General features: G+C 40.2%; 1 protein-coding gene across 4 annotated transcripts in view; it reads left to right on the forward strand.

Annotated features, from left to right (window-relative positions):
• Window positions 1–13,729: 13,729 nt before the first annotated feature.
• Window positions 13,730–22,600, forward strand: part of DCUN1D1 (defective in cullin neddylation 1 domain containing 1) — a 31,828-nt gene continuing 22,957 nt past the window's right edge. The window contains exon 1 of one of the 4 annotated variants that reach the window (XM_042954852.1): window positions 13,730–13,833. In XM_042954852.1, the coding sequence (XP_042810786.1) occupies window positions 13,822–13,833 (12 nt within the window). In that variant the 5' untranslated portion in view covers window positions 13,730–13,821. The other 3 variants (XM_042954854.1, XM_042954855.1, XM_042954853.1) reach the window with 3 other exon arrangements.

A 22,600-nucleotide genomic window follows, 5' to 3' on the forward strand; every position in this document is an offset into this window, starting at 1 on the left:
TTTCAGTGTTGGCAAACTATTCAGATTTGTTGTAAATATTATGTGTGCCTAACAAGCTAGGCTTCTGTTCGTGACTCCACAGTGGAGGGACTAGTTACAAAGGTGATTAATTCACCAGCCTTGCTCCCTCGACTTGTGTTACTGTCTCTCAAGAAGAGGAAGCCAGCTCTGGAGGTCCACTGCTGTGAAACCCAAACCCAAACCATTTACCATGTTCTCATGAAAGGCCAGTCAATTCTTCTAAGTGGCTCCCTCAGAAACATGTGGAACATTTCTAATTGGGAAATGGATGGTGTCACATTGTGTGATCCATCTGGAAGCAAAGAACGTCTAATAGTCAGGATTGCTCTGCCTAGGGGCAGATCCAGATTTTGTGAGGCCTGAGGCTTTTACAATTTGGAGGGACCCTATTTCAGAAAAATAGGTGAAGTTATGAATACAAGATTATTTATGAAAGTACAAAGAAATCTTAATCATGTAGGAAATATTTACTTTTGCAAATTTTTGTTAAGTTTATGTATTTTGAGAGACAGTGCAAGTGGGAGAGGGGCAGAGAGAGAGGGAGAATCCCAAGCAGGCTCCACACTGTCAGCACAGAGCCCAACACAGGCTTGAAGCACAGGGCTTGACCTGTGCTTCACATGACCTGTTCACATGACCAATTCACATGACCTGAATTGAAACCAAGAGCCGAACGCTAACCAACTGAGCCACCCAGGTGCCTCTATTTTTGCAAATTTAAAAAGAGCAAATGCCCACTGCCTTGGAAGGGCCTATACATCAGGGGCCTTAGAGCATCCTGAGTGTCCCCACACATCTGCCTCTGTCCCAGTGACCACTGGGTTGCAGGCAGGGGTTAGGATGAGGCTGGCAGTGTTGGCATTCTGGGTGCTGATGTTCTGTTTCTTGACCTGAGTGGGAAGGTGGATACCTTTATTTTACAATCTGTTAGGCTGTTCACTTACATTTCTTATAGTCTTATGTATATTTCATAACTTGAAAAATCATTTGGCCTTTCTACGTCAGCAAAAATACTCATTGGGTAAAGTAGTTCTTCAATAAACATTTGTTGAATGAACAAAAAATTGAATGATTTCAAATCTATACAGCTAATACCTGTCAAGGGCTTAAATGTGTAAGGATCCCTGCTAGGTGCTGTGTTATTAAATACATTATAGTATTTACTATTTAAGTAACAGGAGAGGTAAAATCTAATGAAAGAAATAAAATAGGGGTGCCTGGAAGGCTCAGGGTAGAGCATGTGGTTTTTGATCTTAGGGTGGTGAGTTCAAGCCCTACACTGGGTGTAGATCTTATTTTTAAAAAAAGAAAGAAAATGATTTTATTTTATCATATCTTTAAATGTTTATTTAAGTAATCTTGACACCCAATGTGGGACTCAAACTCATGACCCTGAGATCAAGTGTTGCACACTCTTTCAATGGAGCCAGCCAGGCACACCTATTTCATCATTTTTCAAAGTTAATCTTATTCCTTTACTATGTAAAAGTTTTGTTTTTTTTTTTTAATTTTTTTTAACATTTATTTATTTTTGAGACAGAGAGAGACAGAGCATGAACGGGGGAGGGGCAGAGAGAGAGAGGGAGACACAGAATCAGAAGCAGGCTCCAGGCTCTGAGCCATCAGCCCAGAGCCCGATGCAGGGCTCGAACTCATGGACCGCAAGATTGTGACCTGAGCTGAAGTCGGACGCTCAACTGACTGAGCCACCCAGGCGCCCCTACTATGTAAAAGTTTTATGTATAAAACTAAAAATATATTATTTTTTATATATAAGCTGAATGCAGACTTTGAAAAGAAAACATCTAAATTTAATGCCATTAACCAAAGTTTTATTATTTACAGCTTTAAGAAGTTTTAATTTATAATTATACAATTTTTAAAGTGTATTTATTTTGAGAGAGGAGAGGGAGAGAGAGAGACCGCGTGCGCTTGAGTGGGGGAGGGGCAGAGATTGCCTCTACAATCATACAATTTTTTAAAGTGTTAGCTAGAGGGAGCAGAAAAACAACATAAATTGGTATTTATCCAACATATTCTAAAGGCCAGATGAATAATATTTTGAAAAACATGTATGGGGTGCCTGGTGGCTCAGTTGGTTAAGCATCTGATTCTCAATTTCAGCTCAGGTCACCATCTCCTGGTTGGTGAGATCGAGCCCTGTGTTAGGCTCCATGCTGCCAGGGCAGAGCCTGCTTGGGATTCCTTGTGTGCTTCTCTCTTAAAAAAAAAAAAAAAAAAAAAAAAAATCGTGTATAATTCAACCACACTAACATAACCACTCTTATTATTTTGTTTCCTTTGGTCTTATATTTATAGGTACACTTTTTACATAGTTAAAATTATAGTGTCCATAAAATTTCAACCCTGATTGTTTTTACCTAACACATCTTAAGCATTTTCTATGTCGCTACCTGGTCTTTATAATTATAACTTTAAAAACTGCATAATTATTCCTTAGCTATTCCCAGTAAATGGTTGGAATATAATTTATATAACCATGCTTCTAGTCTTAGACATGCAGATTATTTTTAATTTTTGCTATTATAAAATAATGCAGCTCTTACCATTTTGATGTACATAGCTTTCTTTTTTCATTAGGGTCATATGCCTATGGATACATATCCTTCCATTTTTTTTCCTATAAAGTCCTCTATTTCATTTGTGCACTTTAAAAAGAACCAGAGAAAAGTGAGAGAGGGAAACAGGTGGGGAGATGGTATGAGAGGGAACATCCTGTGCAGAGATATGCAACATTATTTACCTTGATTGAATATAAGACGGAACTTCAATTTTTTGCATTAAAATTCATAGAACACATTTTTCTCCTATCAGAGGTGTTCTATTTCTTTGGTCCCCATGGATATTGTGCCAAAACCAACAGAATGGGTCACTCTCTGAAAATCCATCTCTCAAGTTGTCAGAAATTATGACAGCTAGCAAGAGAGAGTTTAAGTAGCCAATGTTACAGATTTGCAATTGCCTAATTATGCTACATATGACATTTCATTCCAACTTAATTGCAGAAATTGAGCATCTATATTGTTTCTGTATTCTGTAGCAAAAATCTGGACAGGTAATGTGGTAATTTTTTTTCTGATTTGTGAATGTAATTACATGAAGAGTCATAAAAAGCTCTTTTATTATACATGTACTTAATTACCTTTTGTGTGAAATCTGGGCGTAAGTCTGGGCAAAACACTCAAAGGCAAGCATAAACAAAACACAGCCCCTCTGCTCAAACAGTTTATAATTTATTAGGAAATCAAGAACATAAACCTGAGTCAATTAACCTTCCAAGTAAAGCTTATGTTCTTAAAAATATGCATAAGACACCCCAGGGAAATATAAATACAAACTGGACACTTGAAGATATTAAGGAATATTGTTAGATTTTTGGATGAGTTAATGGTATTGTATTTTGTTTTTTAGAGATATGGAAATACATACGAATAAAATGTTATAACATCAGAGATTTGCATCAAAATTATGCAGGCCATGGAAATGGATGGGGCATAAATGAGACAAGGCTGGCCTTGAATTGCTAATTGTAGAAGTTGGGTGATGGGTATGTCTGGATAATTTGGTCTACTTGTGTATATATTTGAAAACTTTTGAAATAAATTATTACACCTTACTTAGTTTTCCTTTGCAAAATCAAAATACTAAGTATGACTGGAGCCTCCGTGACCCACCACACACAATAGTAATACTCTCTCCACCTTTCTATCTACCCAGCCAGCCTGACCTTTCATACCCAGGCTCCCATCTGACTAAAATGGCCAACTCTCAGTATCTGCCCTGCATTACTTTGAGGCCCCTACCTGGAAGGGAGATGTTGACAAAGAAGCTTGCTTAGTGAGAAATCGTGCTTATTTGACCTCTGCTTGAACTTGAAAATCTATGTTTATTTGGGAATAAAACAGAAGTGATTCATCTTATGAATTTCCTCAGGGCCAGTGGAATCCTGAATTTCCTTGGATGAGTTTATTCATTCTAAGCTCTAATTGAAACCACAATATGGAAACTGGCTGGCTCTTCTCTTATATATTCTATCTGCTAGAAGCAGCAACATCTGCCAGCATCTCAATTCCTACTTCCTTGGCATTGGGTTGAATTAATCAATAGACTATATAACTAACACAAAAAAAAAAGCCAAATAAAAAATCTTCCAGTAAAGCAAATGGAAAATTACAAAATAAAAGCTTAATTTTCTGTAGTTTTTCAAGTAAGGTAAAAGTGATTCATTTTTCTTTTGATTTGAAATGTTTTGAAGGAAAATTGAAATTGATAGTATAAACCTGGGGTACTCTCAGGAGCCATTTCCTTTGTTTTATTCCCTCTTTGTTGAAACTGTTCTCCCTTAACTCATTGAATTATATCACTGTAATTACCCAAGTCACTGTTATTAAGTAGAAAATCTGATGCCACCATTTTCATAGTCTACAGGATGATCCCATCAACAAGAAAGGAGTACTCCAAAAATCATGAAATACCTGGGAATACATCTAACCAAAGAGGTGAAAAATCTATACACTGAAAACTGTAGAAAGCTTATGAAAGAAATTGAAGAAGACACACAAAAAAATGGAAAAATATTCCATGCTCCTGGATAGGAAGAACAAATATTGTTAAAATGTCAATACTACCCAAAACAATCTACATATTTAATGCAATACTTATCAAAATAACACCAGCATTCTTCACAGAGTTAGAACAAACAATCCTAAAATTTGTATGGAACCAGAAAAGACCCTGAATAGCCAAAGCAATCTTGAAAAAGAAAACCAAAGCAGGAGGCATCACAATCCTGGACTTCAAGCTGTATTACAAAGCTGTAGTCATCAAGACAGTATGGTACTGGAACAAAAACCCTTAGATCAATGGAACCGAACAGAGAACCCAGAAATGGACCCACAAACATATAGCCAACTAATCTTTGACAAAGCAGGAAAGCATATCCAATGGAATAAAGACAGTCTCTTCAGCAAGTGGTGCTGGGAAAACTGGACAGCAACATGCAGAAAAATGAACCTGGACCACTTTCTTACACCAGAGACAAAAATAAACTCAAAATGGATGAAAGACCTAAAAGTAAGACAGGAAGCCATCAAAATCCTCAAGGAGAAAGCAGGCAAAAACCTCTTTGATCTTGGCCACAGCAACTTCTTACTCAACACATCTCTGGAGGCAAGAGAAACAAAAGCAAAAATGAACTATTGGAACTTCATCAAAATAAAAAGTTTCTGCACAGCGAAGGAAACGATCAGCAAAACTAAAAGGCAACCGATGGAATGGGAGAAGATATTTGCAAATGACGTATCAGATAAAGGGTTAGTATCCAAAAATCTATAAAGAACTTATCAAATTCAACACTCAAAAAACAAATAATCCAGTGAAGAAATGGGCAAAAGACATGGACACTTCTCCAAAGAAGACATCCAGGTGGCCAGCCGACACATGAAAAAATGCTCCACATCACTCATCATCAGAGAAATACAAATCAAAACCACAATGAGCTACCACCTCACACCTGTCAGAATGGCTAACATTAACAACTCAGGCAACAACAGATGTTGGTGAGGATGCGGGGAGAGAGGCTCTCTTTGCCCTGCTGGTGGGAATGCAAACTGGTGCAGCCACTCTGGAAAACAGTATGGAGGTTCCTCAAAAAACTAAAAATAGAACTACCCTACAACCTGGCAATTGCACTACTAGGTATTTATCCAAGGATTACAGGTATGCTGTTTTGAAGGGGCACATGTGCCCAAATGTTTATAGCAGCACTAACAACAATAGCCAAAGTATGGAAAGAGCCCAAATGTCCATCGAAGGATGAATGGATAAAGATGTGGTATATATATACAATGGAGTATTACTCAGCAATCAAAAAGAATGAAATCTTGCCATTTGCAACTATGTGGATAGAACTAGAGGGTATTATGCTAAGCGAAATTAGAGACAAATATCATATGACTTATATGAGGACTTTAAGACACAGAACAGATGAACACAAGAGAAGGGAAGCAAAAATAATATAAAAACAGGGAGGGGAACAAAACATAAGAGACTCTTAAATATGGCAAACAGAGGGTTACTGGAGGGGTTGGGGATGGGGATGGGCTAAATGGGTAAGGGGCATTAATGAATCTACTTCTGAAATCATTGTTGCACTATTTGCTAATTTAGATGTAAATTAAAAAAAGGGAATAAATGCTTAATATTTTGAAGGCTCAGTTTCTAATATCTATTCTAATATAAATATCCAGTTTTATGGTTCTCAACCTCTTTACCCTTTCAGATTCTCCTTATTTTTATTAACAGGGATTTTTGTTTTAAAACATTTTTTTCCCTAACAAATGATGTGTATTTATTAACAAGTCATCAAGTAATTTCTTCAATTTTAAAGTAACCAAAGAACACATATAATTCATAATGAGCTTAGAATAATATATATTACCACCCTGAACTCAAATAGTCCCAGTTAAGATGGAAGAATTGCAACTTGTTAGCAGTAGAAAGCTTTTATTTTTTCTTTCGCCAAGCCATTTCTGTTAGACTTTTTTACATACTGAAAATGGTCTGTGGTCTATATTAACAACCTTTGCAAACTGTAGTTGGGATAATAGCTCTACTCATTATATTATTCGGAGCTCCTATAAAAGAGCCTTGGTAACAAAAAAAAAAGGGTTTTTTTAAAGATGATTTTCCCCCTTCTCATTGATAGGCATTATTACACATAAAATTCACGAACTAGTAAATAATCTCTTGGGTATACTCTTTCTTATATTCTTTCCTTTCTGTGTTTTCTTGCTGTAAAACCAACATCCCTGGCTCTTTGCTGGAGAGAAGAGGCATCCTAAGGCTGCCATGTGGACATGAGCTCACCAGGCAGGCAGGTGGTAAAACATGTGGTTTATTTTGAAGCTCTTCATCTCCCTACCAACCATCTCTTCTCCCCCTGGAGTTTTCAGTCCAGTTTCAGCTCATTGTTAGGCCAGTAGAAAATACTTTAGGAGACCTAAAAATGTATGACACGTGGTCTCTGCCTTTGAAGGATGCACAGTCTAGTCATTAGTAAAGGGATAATGACGTGGGCAGAAATACCTAAGATGAAAGGCAAAATGAGCCAGGTGCTCTAGGGATTCCAAACAGCCTGCTTGGGCTGCACAGCTGTGTGTGTGTGTGTGTGTAGGGAGGTGTCACCTCTAGCCATGGGGCTGGGGAATTGATAGAAGAACTGGGTATTGAAAGAAGAGGAGGCCCGTGGAGGGTAAAGCTAGGGAGATGGGGACAAGGGTGTTCCTGACAGAGAAACAGAACCACTAGGAGATCTTGTCTGTCTATGGTTACAGGTAATTAGTCTTCCACAATCGTGTGAGATGGTTAAGCAGTCTCTATGAGCTGTTGTCTCCATGTCCAGTGTTGGAGCTTGAAGTCCATGGTGCATGCAGTCAGGAAGTGATAATGGATGTCAAGTAGGGAGATCGAGAGAAAGCTGGAAACCACAAGCGTGAGAGAATTCCACAAGGACAGACTGAAGTTTGTCTGTTCTTGTGACCTCTGACCTTGGTGTCAAGGCTACTCTATAGAAGCTAGGACCCTGTGTCATAGAGCTGAATGCAAACACCTGGCTCCAGAGTTGGAGGAGCTGAAGGGAGGATCCAGGATCCAGCCTGTAGAAGAGAAGCTACAGGCTTAGTTGCTGCTTCGAGCCGATGAGGTGAATCGGCACACTGTGTGTGTGAGTCACAAAATGACTGCTTCCCTTCTGCCCTCCAAATCTCTGAGAATCTTCCCTATGGCCCACCCTAATAGAAAACAGACAAGAAAGGGAATTCAGGGAAGTATAGGTCAGATACATCACAGGCCATCCATCACAAGTTGTATCCAGAGTATGGAGCTTCTGAAAATTAAAGAATTTGGATAATATCGATAAGAAGTGGCTTTTGAGCCAGAGAAACAAGAGTAAAGCTTAAGGACAATAAAGTGGGGAGCAGGACAGGTTGGAGGGCCTAACTTTAGGAGCTCAGAATGCTGGTGAGTGGTAGCAAGGGGGTTCAGGAAGCTGGAGTAGAAAGGGAAGTGGCAGGGCCATGCCTAGAAATTTTGCTGCTCTGGCCAGTGCACAAAGCTTGCTTTTGTGTGTTTGGGGGAAGACAGCAGATCTACATACAAAGCATTGCCTGCTCTGGACATTGATGTATTTCTTTCTCCTATCCATTTCCTTGAGCCTTAAAAAATTTCAATGCCCTGGGTCAAAGTCCCAAGTTTGTGACCCCAGAAATTTGTGGTCCTGAAAAGAGCATATCAGTGGATATTTGTCATGTTTTATGACACCCAACAATAGCAATTGAAAATCCTTTCTGTATTTGGGGAATTTTCCATATTAAGGATCCTCCTAGAAGCCAGTACATCACTTTCTTAGCTTGCTTTTAACTAAGGAGACTCCAGTTTATAAGAGAACAGGAAGAAGCAGGGGCCAATCACTTTTTTATTACTGAATAGTATTCTGTTATATGGATATACCACATTTTCTTTATCCATTCACCAACTGATAAACATTTGAATAGTTTCCAGTTTTTGTCTATTATGTACAATGCTGCTATAAACATTCTTGTACACGTCTTCTGGATAAACATCTAGTAGTACAGTTCCTGGTTTATATGGTAGCTTTTAGTTTTAAGAAACTGCCAGACTATTTGCCAACAGTTTCTGTTCTATATTTCCATCAGCAATGCATGAGGGATCAGGTTTCTCTGTATGTTCACCCAAACTTGGGAAGGTCCATCTTTTTAATTGCAGCCATTCTTGTGAATGTGTAGGATTATCCTGTGGTTTTAAGTTATATTTACCCAATGACCAATGATGTTGAATTTCCATATAAATTTTAGGATCAGCCAATCAATTTCACAAAGCCTACTGGGATTTTGATGGGGATTGAACTGAATGTATACAACAATTTAGGGGAGATTTGCCATGCTAAAAATATTGAGTCTTTCAATTGATGAACATGGGATAGTTTTCCACTTAATTAGATCTACTTTAATTTCTCTCAGCAATGTTTTATAATTTTCAGTGTACAAATCTTTCACTTCTTTTGTTAAACTTATTCACAAGTATTTTGTTATTTTTTGATCCTATTGTGTTTTAGATTGTTGCTAGTATATAGAAACACAACTGATTTTTAAAGTATTGATCTTGTATCTAGTGCCCTTGCTGAGCTCATTTTTTACTTCTAGCAGTTTTGGGCAGGGGGCAGGGGACTCCTTAGAGTTTTCTATGTATAAGACAATATCATCTGAGAATAAAGAGAGTTTTACTTCTTTTTTCTAATCTGGATACCTTAAAATTTTTTTCTTATCGAACTGGCTACAACCTCAGTTCAAGGTTAATTAGAGATGGCAAGAGCAGCTATCTTTGCCTTGTTCCTGTCTTAGGGAGAAGCATCCAGTCTTTCACCATTAAGTATGATATTAGCACTAGCTTATTTTGTTTTGCTTTTTTTTTTTTGTAGATGCACTTTATCAGGTAAGAAACTTCCCTTATATTCCTAGTTTGTTGAGAATTTTTACTGTGAGTGGATGTTAGGTTTTGTTAAATGCTTTTTTTGCATTTACTGAGATGATTGTGTTCTTGTGTCTTCATCCTATTAATATGGTGTGCTATATTAACTGATTTTCAACTATTAAACCAACACTGCGTTTCTGGGTAAATAATTTTTTCATACATTATTGAATTTGGTTTGCTAATATATTTTAAAAGGCTTTTGCATTTATGTTTTTGCATTTATGTATTAGTCTGTAGTTTTATTTTCTTTGATACCTGTTTTTAGTTTTGAATCAGGAAAATACGGGCCTCATGGAATTGATATATCTGCATTGCTTCTACAGACACATAAATAGAATTTATTGTAATTTTTGCATTTATTTGTTTCTTTTTCCTTCTGAGAAACAAGTTGTATAGGTTATTTTTAAAACAGAAACTAGATCTTACCTACTGGTAAGATTACTAAAACTTAATCAATGTTTCATCTGAGAACCTGTGCGGGGCCCTCTATTCAGACTGTTTATTGCAGACATGGACAGAGACAGATGGCATTCCAGGACCTAAGTACCTCAAAGTCAAATTTCCCAACTGATCACAGACAGAAGAGGAAGTTGCCACCTTATTTTTCTCCCCTGTAGTGTAGAGGGATAGAAAAATGTCTCCTGAATATCCATCGACCATTGTTGTAACTTCTTATCATAGCCCCTTGATATTTGGGGAAGAAATGTGGTAATTTTATATACATAACCAATCAAGCTGGCTCCACTGGTCCGTGTTTCTAGATGCCAGAGCCACAGCAAGTGTCAGAAGAATCTGTGTGTTGATACAGTGATTGGAAGGAACTATCTAGCCAGTGTTTCCCTCATCATGTAACCTTAATATTTGTTGCGATCATGGCTGATTTGGGTTATTTTTCAGTGTTTGAAACATAAAGAACAATCACAGTGCCCTCCTTGAGGGTGCCTTTTGATTAAAGAGGCATCCAAATGTCACAGGGAAGAACTGCTTTTTACCAAACATCACTTTAAATGACTCTCTCCTTAAAACAAACCAGGTCACCTCAGCTTGAGACTCACTGCTATTCATTCTGTAGAAGTCCATTCATATGTTACCTCTTCTAGATTGAGCAACTGCCTACCACAGCATTACATGTGCTGTCTCATTTACTCTCTGCACAGTACTCTGAAGTAGGTATTTTATAGATGAAAATACTAAGAAATATGCCAACATCACCTTTATAATAAATGGTAGAGTCTGGTTGCAGCACAGATCTAGGTAACATGAAGCCCATCCTCTCCTGCTACACACAGCCTCCCCTCTGCCCATAGTCCTGCTGGGCTTCTCAGATGCAGTACTTGCACAACCATCTCAGAGACTCTTTTCCCACCTCCCATAGTTTCCATATCACCTGATTCTGATTTCCTAGGTAGGTGCGCAGGGATGCCGGGACCGTTTGGCTTGTTCTTTGTATTTCTAGTACCTCTTACTGTGGCTGATACGTAGGTGTTCAATGAATGTTGAAATACATGACTGAATGAGAACAATTATACTTCCTAGACTTTTGAAGGAAGCTCAGATTTGAAGCTGGAAGGAAATTAAGGATTTATCTAATCTAAACTCGCCAGTCAGAGGAGTTGAGGCTCCAAGAAGACAGGTGTGATTTGCCCAGTCGTATGGAGATAGACAATTTAGAACACAGTTGTCTTAGGCCGTGACTCTCATATAACCCCGAGGCCTATTTCCAAAGTTTCAAAGCTGATGCCACTCCTCAGTTTGTAACTTCTACAAAAGAAATACAAATGTAAGCAATAATAACAAGGGATCTGAATTTTAAATAACGTAAAGATAATATTGCCGGAAAAAAATTCTGACTGCCATGACTTCATAAAGGACTTAACAATATTCATTACTTCTTTTGAGAAATCATCCAGCTGAAGGCATTAGAAACAAATCTTAGACTCTTCTCAGATGAAAAATCAAATGAAACACCTGGCTCTGGGCTGGTGGACTAAGACCTGGGCTCTGAGCCATACACTTCATCCGAGGTATGTCACATATGCCCAGCCTAGGGGAGGTATTCTCTTACACGTTTCACAGCTATGTTGTTACTCTGTAGGGCCGTATCCTATTGATCAGGAATGAAGATAATCCCTGCCTCTCTCCTAACCCCTCCCACTGGCTGTTCTTTCCAGCCAGACCTGATCTGCCAATTGTGCTGTCACCAGCGCTAGCCCACCAGGCCTGACCCTAAGCCCTCGTGCTCCCTGCCTCCCCACTCAATCCCCTCCCCCCTTCCCCACACCCCTCTATCAGGTCAGGCTGTCAACAAAAATTGAGGGACCTCTTCAAATTCTCTAAAATTCATTATTTTGTTTCAAAGTGCTGATATGCCACCACAACGTTTTCCTTTCTGTCAGTTGAGAGTGGCCACGTCGCATTTTCTCTCTAAAGAATTTTGCCTAATCATCTCCTTTCCCAAATGTCCTGAAGGGGGTTCTCCCTGGTCTCTCACAGCACATTAACTCATTTGGGCTTCACTTGTAGACTCCTTCATTGACTTCCTCTTTCTGTATATTTATTTTCAAAATGATAATCTCACAACTTAGCTTTTTGTTATTTGTATGTTTTCTCTTTTGCAGCGCTTTAGGCTACTCTGACCCTGATACTAATTTTTAAAAAATTTTACACTATTTGCACACAAATCTTCCCTTTCACCAACTCTCTTCTCTCTTCATCCATCCCAAATAATTTCTTTGAAAAGGGTGACCTATCTTAACGGAAATGGAGAAAATGGCATTAACTTACTAGATACTGTTTTGCTGGACAGCCCTGAAAAAAGCCCTGAAAACTCTAAAGTGGCTGTGATGTGTTTTAGTGTTTCATATGTCTTATTTTGACTGAAAAAACCTTGTACACAAATCACATTTAACAGGATGACACGGTCAGAGTCAGGCAGATATGGGTGTATGGTAGACATTTGCAAATATGTACAGGTGACTTTCCTAGTTTGCTATATATACTGAAAATGGTACATATATATAATCATGTATATTATTAATTCACTTATTATTCATATATTTATTATTTTTATATATTTACAGGCTTCATATTGCCCCCTTGCCAATTTTTTTTTTCCAATTGAACTACGTTAGCTTCCCTAATACTAAATATTTTTGTACTACTATTGGATATATATAGATATTTCAGGTTTACTTTGGTTTTTATTTATTTCCTGGAAGTAAGAGTGCTTATTTCTCCCACTTGTGAAGCATCTATTTCCAGTGGCCAGACACTGTGTGGGCCTGTGCTGGCCAATATAGTAGCCATATGTGGCAACTGACCACTTGAAAGTGACTAGTCCAAATTCAGATGCACTTTACGTATAAAATACATATCAGATTTCAAAGACTTGCCATGAAAAAAAAAAGAATGTAAACTACCTCAATGTTTTATATTGAGTACATGTTAAAATGCTGATATTTTGGGTATCTTAGGTTAGATGTTAAAAACAAAATAGGTGAAGCCTGTTTCAGGCTTTTAAATGTCACTACTAGAAAATTTTAAATTTCGTATGTGCCTCATATTTGCAGCATGCATTATACCTGCCATACAGTGTTATTGTAGGTATTTCATACACTTAGAAATGAATGAATGAGTGAATGAATGAGACAGGCTATACTTCCCTGATCTTTGTGGACAGCTCATAATAGTGGACCAGGAAGGAATCAAACAAGCGTAGGGTTTGATTGAAACTTATTACAATTCAACCCGATCTTTTTATTTTGTAATTGAGAATACCAAGTCCCAGGGAAATGTGTATGCCTTCCGTACTATTCACTGAATAAAGACAGGAAAGCAAGGTGTTGGTTCCACACCAGCATTTCCACTAAGGCACATGCCTTTATGAGGATACCAAAAGTATCAAGGGATAAACACTCTGGATTCTAGAGGACCATCTACTGTACTACCTGTAGAATTGTTTCAGTCTTTATGATTTTAACAAATTTACTCTCTGCAACTGACCAGAGCTGTCCAAGACAGACACCCAGGCTGAGCTGCGGTCTCATGTAGGAGGGACCAAGCGGGGCTGGGCAGGGAGGTGCAAGATGGACACCTCAGGACAGTGGGACATTGTGACATCATCAGTGATGGTCTCAGGTAGTTTCCCATCACTGGCCCTCCAGTCTCAGCTGTTACTGCAAGTCCATTCCTCTACCATGAGTGTGGAGCAGCTCAAATCAACAGATCCACATGTACCTTGAGGTGACAGACTGGCTCTGGTGAATACCCCCTTTTGTAAATTTAGAGGTGACCCTTTTGTTGGCTCTTTTGTGTGAAGGGGTCAGTGGTGTTCATTTTTCTAGGGACAGTCCTTAAGTTTCCTCCTTTTGTTCTGATTAAGGATTCATTTTTAAATAGTTTAGAATGTGGGGGAAGAGTCCTAGGCAGTCGGTCATCTCTTTGGCTGCACTGAAAATGCTTACCAGGGAGGGAGAGTCAAAAGGCTTCCATCTCTTCCCCCACTCTGATGAGTTAGGCGTTAATTTGCAACAATGGCTCTTATATTAGACTTTTTGCAACTACAACGAGGGCCCATCCCTGCCCCTGAGGCCTCATCTTGTCTACTTCACCCTTTAAAATATTATAATTCTGGATCAATAAGACCTAAAGGCCACGTTTTACTCAAATAGGTTGTATTGGTCAGTCTCATTTACTCTTACATATTTATAAATAGGCGAGCTTGAATTCAATAAGCACATTTATGTAAATGTTGGGCAAAATTGAGTCCACCCAAGTTAAGTGTGGGAGGGTGGTGGCTGTGCGTCCCAGACTAGTGCCTTTGAACTGTAACTATGTATACATAGTTACCCTGCAGGCTTAATTTTAGCTGGATGAACTACCAGAAATGTTAGCAATCTGTCTTTTCAGATTACTTTTGCTCTTTCTCTTTGCTAAAAGACAGATTTTTAAAGTATGGAACCCTGGTTTCACATGTTTCTTTAAACAGAACTGTAACAATTTTTATCAGCGAATATATATATATATCTTAACGTGAATTTTTAAACATCTGAGGCAATTCATTTTCAAATACTTGCATGTTTTACCTTGAAAAATTATACCATCTACAGATACTCTATATTAGTCTACGTAGCTATAGATGTACAGTGAATATATATTGTGCACGTACTTTCTCTATGTGTGTATGTATGTATACATATATATATACACATACACACCATATATGTGTGTTATATATATAGATGTGTGTATACACACACACACACACACACACACACAGGGAAGGAGGATAGTGGATTTCAGCTAGATGTTTCCATCTTATTTGTATTGAGATTGTCACTTTGAAAAAAATCTTTACAAATTCTGTTCTTAACAAAAACCCTCAAAATCTTAAAAATTTGAAAGCTCATGACAAAAAAGTAATACGAACATGTTAATGAATATGATCAGATATTGTAATTTATACTTTATCTTCAGGACTTTTCCATTTTAAAAATAATCAGGACAATTTTAACAAATATATTTTTCTCAGTAATGATGACTGAGTAATAATCCTCCATTTCACATTCAGTACTGTAGCTTGTAAGTGCAGTAATGGGTACAGTTGCTACTACATTTACCATCTGACCGTATGCTACAACATACATCTGCCAAGGAGGACAGACATTCCATTACAATAATAAACAACATAGGCATAGTCTTAAGGCAAATCAACAGATATCAGATATCTTCTTTCTTTTATCTGTTATCATGTAGCACATACATCTGTCCTATGTGTCAGGCACTTGCTTTGACACTGAAAAAGATGTATGCAACTGGGTCTCTCACCTGGAGGAGTCAGGGGTGGTGGTCATGCAGATAAATGATTATCATATGATGTCAAGATGTCCTAAGTGTAAAAGAAGTGTATACAAGGTGTCATAGAAGTGCAGAACGAAAAAAACAATGCCTGACTGCTGGAATCCAGGAATGAGGTCAGGAGATAATCACAGAGAAGATGGTTTTTGAATTGAGTATGAGGTCTTGGTAGGAAATACAGAGTGGTAGTTAAGAGAATAGTCTGTGGCTAGACTATATGGGTTTAAACTCCAGCTTTACTACTTACCAGCCAAGGAAACTTAGGCATGTTATTTAACCTTTCTGTGCTTCAGTTTTCTCCTCTGTAGAATGGGCATAATCACTGAGCATAGCTCATAGGACTAAAGTGAGGATTATGTGAGTAGTGTGTGCCATGGACTTAGAACAGTGCAAGGCATGACTTGGAAAGTCAGAACATGGCAGAACATGGAAAGCCCTTAATCAGCGTTAGCTCCTATGCCAGTGATAGCAGAATAAGAGAAAGCAAGGAGACACAAAGTAGTATGGCAGGCTTGGCTTGTTAAAATTGAAATATGAGGTGTATTTGTGTGGAAGGAGGTGGGAAATGACAAGATAGGTAGATAGCCTCCTATGCCACACCAACGAGGCTCACGTTCATGGAGCCAGTAGAGAATTTTAAGGAACAAATTAGGTTTTGTATTATAAAAAGATAACTCTGGAGCAATGGGGAATGTATAGAGGTCAGATTAGCTAAGTAAGAGATTATTGATGAGTAAAGACAATAACGGCTCTGCTGAGGGTGGAGGATAGAGTGGAGATTCAAAGTTATATTTTTGAGGTAAAATTGATGAGAGTTGTTAACCGATTAGATTAAGGGAGATGAAGTAGAAGGAGTTGTGGATGTCTCTTGGACTTCTAGTTTGGGTGATCTGGTAAAAAGACTGGAAGAAAAGCAGGCTTGGGGATAAGGTTTTGGATTTGTCAAGATGGATGGGCCTGTGATGTGACCAAAATTTAGTGTTTAGGCCTGCCACTCAGGAGCTGGAAGTCAAGATTCAGTACTCCTCAAGATCTAGGTAGCAGTTGACATGTGGGAATGTGAGTGAGTGCAGTATAACACAGGTTATACACAGGAGGAGATTCAGGGACGGTTCTGGAACATTGTACAGCCAAAGAAAGCTGAGCCAGCAAAGAAGAGCGGTCACAGAAAGAGGAAATGCAGAAGAAAGTGGAAACATGGAAAATGATGGAGAAGGAATTGAAGGAAGAAATGTTCAATTGCATGGGGGGAGTCAGATAGAATGAGAACTGAGAATTGTACTTCAGACTTGGCAAATAGGAAAAAAAGCTGAAGAAAACCTGTGAGCTATTATCATAGTGAAGTATAACAGCATAGGAAAGAGATACAGTGACTCCTCTTCATTAAGACCCTAGATGTTACTATTTCCTCCAATCTAGGTGAATACCTGGAGAACATCCTTGGATGTGGTCCGGCTTCAGGCTTGGTGCATGAGGCGGATCTGGCCTGTCTTCACCAAGCTGTTTACCCAAAACCTAGCAAGGAGCTGTGGTGGCCAAAGATCTGTTTTGGTAGAGTTCTGGGAGCTCCTGATACATGGCTGGCTCCAGGAAGTGTTAAGTGGCCCTGGGAAGTTGCCAAAGAAGTTCTGATGCTTTGATAAGAACTTCAAAACTGTGAAGTTGCAGGGTTGATCCGGTAGCTTATGCCTGTGTTGGGGGGACAGGGGTGTTGGTGAGGATAGTGATAACAGGTTGATTCGAGTTGGTTCTTTTCTGAAACACATCCAAACTCTTGGCTCAGTCTTAGATGTGATTTTCTGATTGTTTGTTTCACTACCTGTTTTCTTATTTCCTTCCTTCATGTGTGAAAGTGTCTCATCTCTCCAACTGGATAGTCAATTTCTTAAGAGCAGGGACCACACTCCAAAGAGTGTTTTAACTCCCTTCAAGCACATTCCCGTATTTGACCCCCAACTCAGAATCCTGGTATTCTCAGCCTCACCTGACTTAGTGCCAAGAATAGGTCAAACCTGGACAGCCCACCTGGAGTGACGTCAATCCCCTCCCCGCACCCCGTCAAAAAAAAAAAAAAAAAAAAAAAAAAAAGTTCCACAGTTACCTCCCAAAACTTATCCTAGTAAGGTTGAACTGAGGGAATATTTAGAGCAAGCAGTAAATGTTGATACTGCAACTTCTGCCACTAGTTGCATGCATGGGGCCTTCTCAGTCCTCCTGGCCGAGAGCTCCAAGGCCACTCCACTGGTTTCCCAGCGGACACTTAGGTCTGGGAAGAACCTGTGCCATAAAGGACATTACGGCTCCCATGAGGCTAGACTAAGTTCTCCTCTCCTCTCGTATGTCCACATGGGGGACCTGATACAGTCCAGGGGCAACTGTGGGGCAAACAGGAAAATACGAGGTGGAGGTGTTTTCACTATTTTCTTCCCTTTTGAGGGGTGGTCTTGATGGGAAGGGGTGGTTTGGGATGGATCTAGCCTAGCCCCTCAGTCCTATCCCTTCCAGTCTCCCCCATCTGCTCAAGTTACTGAGCACCGCTCATCCTCTCCTCGAGTTGGTGTACCGGCGCCGTCCGACGGCGGAAGGAGCGCGTAGGAAGCGGAGGTGGGTGTCCTGCGGCCCCCCACCCCGCCGGAGACCGCCAGGCGCGGCGGGAGGATGGCGCGCGGAGGGCGTGCGTCGCCCCCCTGCCCCGCCCGCGCCCCCCGCCCCGGGGGACCCCGCGCCCCGGGGAAGCCCCGCGCGGGGTGCCGGACGCCCGCCCCAGTCCCTCCGCCTCCCCGAAGCCCGGGGCTGCCTCCTCGGGCCGCGCCGGGGCCGTCCCGCACTGCGCATGAGCGGGAGCCCGGCAAGCCCGTGAGAGGAGCCGCCGCTGCCGCCGCCGTCCATTCGCTGCGGAGCCGGAGGAGGAGGGGAGAGGCCTGGAGGACACCAACATGGTGAGGCACTGCGGCCGCCCGCCCGCCCGCCCCGCCGGCTGGGGGCCGGCGCAGCTGCGCACCCCCGCCCCGCCGCCCTCCGCCCCGTGGCGACCCCGCCGCCCCGAGCCTCCGGCCCGCGGCCTCCGTCCGCTCTCCGGCGGGGCTCTCCTCCCCTCCTCTCCCTTCCTCCTTCGCCCCTTCCCGCCCGGGCGCCGCCGCTACGCGAGAGCCGAGGAGGCGGAGCGGAGCTGGGCCTAGTCGGGAGCCCCGGGAGTTTGGGGCGCGGGGAGAGGCCCCCTGTGCCCCTCGCCGGCCCGGCGCGGGTGAGGGAGGCGTTGGGGCGGGGGGAGGGGATGGGGCAACGGCCCTGCCCTTGCCGGGCCCCCTTGCCGGCTCTATTGTGTCTGACCGGGGTCCGGGGTTCCGGGTGAGGAGCCTCCCCCCGCCCCGAAGCCGGGGCTTCCCCCTCCGCCCCGCCGGCGAGAAGGAAAGACTTTCCCGGCGCTCCTCTCCCTCCTCCGCTCCCAGCTCCAACACCCCTCAAGTCTCCAGGCAGTTTCGCTTGGGGCGGGGTATTAGCCCTTTTCCTTTCTGCATCACCTCTTGATGCGCCCCAAGCTTTTGGAAAAGGAGAGTTTAACTGGCCAGTTGGTGGAGGTTATAGGCGCCTCTCCGCTGAGAACATGAGAAACCGCTGAGCTTAGGGGACGTGGGGGGGGGGGGGCGGGGAGTACGGAAGTGCAACCTGTTCTCGTTTCATGAAATTAGGAGAAACAGACTTGCTACCTTTTGAGCACATGTTTTATTTGCTTGGGGTGGGAGGAGTAATTGTTTTATTATGCCAGTTAAAGACATTTGTGATTTTTTAAAAAACAGTTTGTCAAGTTATTCCCCCTCTTCTTTTTTTGTTTGGAGAAAAAATCGTCTTAGCAGCTTGAAGAAGTGGTAGTCAAGTTATCTGCTTACATTTTGGTAATCATGTAAATAACTCTGTTTCGTTCTCTGTTTTTTAGAAGTGAGGTTTGGCATTAGAGTCTGCGCATGAGTTGAATTCCATGCAGGTTACTGTATGAATAGACAGTAAAAATGATATTGTTGTCCTTTTGCTCCTGGGGAACATAAAGGCCTCTTTGAGGAGGGCGTATGTGTGTGTCTGTGTTAAGGGAATGCCCCAGTATCTTTGCTTTTAGTTGGTCTTATTTCTGCTGAATGACACTTATCTAGCCCCAGCCTCCAACTTAGCAGAATTTTGGTATCATGTACGGATATGTGGTTATAGTTTGTCATATATTCAGAGGTAAGTTTCATGAAAATTTGCCATTTGTATTTGTAAGAAAACTTTGCCGTGAAGTCCAGGTTAACGTTTAGAGTGATATTGCAGTGTTGAAAGATCTGCTGGGGCATCTGAACAGTTTCTAAAATTTTTAAAGTATTTTGATGGTCACAGACGTTACTCCTGAAGTTTCCAGGCTCTTGGCATGTAGATGAGTAGTAAGTTTGAAGTAATGAAATGTAATTCCCCGGTAAACACTCTGTGAGAGCACTGACATGTGCTCTGTTCATAATAGTCTGTAAATCATCAGCATCCTCTGGAAACAGCTCTTGATAATGCTCATCACCTGTTCAGGAATTCAGGATTCATGTGGTTCATGCAAGAGTTCAGCTTGGATTGGAGCTCTTAAGCTTCTCTCCTTTTGTTCATATTAAATTAGCTAGTTTTGGAACTTAGCCATAACTCATCTAAGTATACCAGTAGTGGCAACGTATCACTAATTTAAAACACTTTCTGTGGCTGAACTCCGATCATGTCACTAGAATTGTCTTGGTATGCTCTTGTTAGTTAGAAACGAAATCACCATGTTCTCTAATAGAAGTTAGGCCATAAGAATTTTGTAGTTAAGTTTTCATCATAAATATATAATTGTTTCTTAATAGTTATTGGGCTGTTGTTTTTCTGTGTATTTAGCTAGGCTTATTTCTAGAAGGCATATCGTCAGTTCTAGGGCAGGCTTAAATGATGGGATATCTAAAATACTTTGTATAAAAAAATTGTTCAGTTAACCTACCTGACTACTTAGACCAAAAATAACCCCAAAACTAGACAATATTCTATTACTCCTGAAAATATTTTTAAAAGTATTCAAAACTTCTAGGTTGTTTTCTTATTTGTAAGATGACAGGATTGAATTTGATGATTTCTAAAGTTCTGTTCAACTAAAAATTTTTATTCTAATTTCTGTTAGATGTGTAAAAAGTATGTAGTTTGTAACCTACTAAATTTTTATAGATTCACGGCATCATAGTAGGAGTCAGAACTGGTTCCAGAGATCATCTGTTTTACTCCTTTTCCCTTCTACAGAAGAAGAAATTGAGGATCAAGGAGGTTTTGATTTTTTTTGTTTGTTTGTTGCAGAACTGAAACTTTGCTCCTGGTTTACTGTTTCCCCCAGTATTTGTAGTATATGTAATCTTTTAACTCACATGAAATCTAGAGAAATTGTGAAAATTGGATTTGAAATTAAATTACATTATTCATTTAAGCAGAGGAAAATCCATGTATTATTAATGAATATGTTAAATAACAAAATTCAAATGGATGACTAATGGATGTTAATTACAGTGCTTTTAATGGCTTTCTAAAAAATGTGTGGACTTTGAAATTTAAGATTATATTTTCAATAAATACAGAGTTTATGAGTCCAAATGAATGTAGCCCTGTGTAAGGTGTCTGTTTAGAACTTGTTTCACATTGTTTTGCATAGGCACAAGTAAAGGAGGGTCTTAATTCATTTCAGTAATTATTTATTGAAACACTGTGTGCCAACCACTGTTCTGGGAACTGGGAGTGTGTGTGTGTGTGTGTGTGTGTGTGTGTGTGTGTGTGTGTGTGTGTCTTTCACTGAAAAGATGAAAATCCCACCTCTTGAGAGGGCTACATTTTAGTAGGAAGACACAAATAATAAACATAGTATATCTTTTTCTTCTATGTTAGAGGGTGTTAAGTGCTATGGGAGAAAAGCAGCATTAAGGAGGGGAATTGGGGGCACAGGGGTAGTGGTGTGTGCACCAGAGATGAGGTGAATTTTGAGCAGACTAGGAGAGGAAGGATTAAGCCATGCAGAAATGTGGTAGAGAGAATTTGAGGAACAGTGAGACCAGTGACTGGAGCATTGTGTATGGAGGAAAAGGGCATATTGGGCATTGGAGCTGATGCTATCTGAGTGGGAAGGGGTGGGAATGGGCATGGTTGGGAATTGTAAGGATATTGGGTTTTTACTCCAAGAGAAACGGGAAGCCGCTGAGAGATTTTGAGTGGTATGATAGACTATTTCTGTTCTCCCATAGTGTCGGATTACAATATTGTAGATAATTATTTTTTAAAGCAACCCTTTTAAAAATAACCCTTATTATAGTTTTCTGTACCATGTAGCTTCTGTGTAGAGGGTTTTGAATTCTGTTTAAGATGACTGTCTCATATTTAATAAAAACTGGTTGACCATTGAGTTTACCTAACCATGCTAGTTAATAAAAACGAAACCTCTTCCGTAGATTGTTTTAGAATGTGTTCTAGTAGTTTGTACGAAGTTTAATAACCATATGCAGAAAACTGGACCTTTGGGGAGAAAGAAGGACATTAACATTTATTAAGAACATTGTGTCTGCTAATCAGACAATTTACAACTTGTTAATCTCCAGTCTATGAGGTGGATACTCTTACCTCCTTTTAATGTATCTGGAAATGGAGGTTTACTGGTTCTAAATTATTTGACCAAGGTAAAGAGCTAGTATGTGGCAGAGCATGGTTTAGAAGCCTGGTCTCTGATTAACATACTTTGTTTAACCCTCCTTTTTTTTTTTCTTTTCTTTTCTTTTTTTAAACTTAGCAGGCACTCTTTCAGTATAGGTGTGAAATTTTTGATTAGTTTCATTCTTGTTTCTTCCCTATCATATTTTGTAGTGACCTAGTTTTTTTCTATATCAAATGAAATGATCTGATGTAAACATCTAAGTAATTGAAAAATTAACACTCTTTTGGTACCTACAGTAAAAAAGTTGAAAGTAAAATTAACTCTCGTGGTGGTGGTTTTTTGTTGTAAGTTTTAAGAAAGCTGAGCTTATTTCAGTCAAGTGGCTGTTTCCATTATTGCCTTATAGGTTGGGTCAGGCATAATGAAAATCTGTGAGAAAACTTCCTTTTAAATTTTGGTGTGTGGTGTTCAAATTCTGATAGC

This window comes from Panthera leo, chromosome C2, assembly GCF_018350215.1.
Source record: "Panthera leo isolate Ple1 chromosome C2, P.leo_Ple1_pat1.1, whole genome shotgun sequence".
In the NCBI taxonomy this organism is placed as follows: Eukaryota; Metazoa; Chordata; class Mammalia; order Carnivora; family Felidae; genus Panthera; species Panthera leo.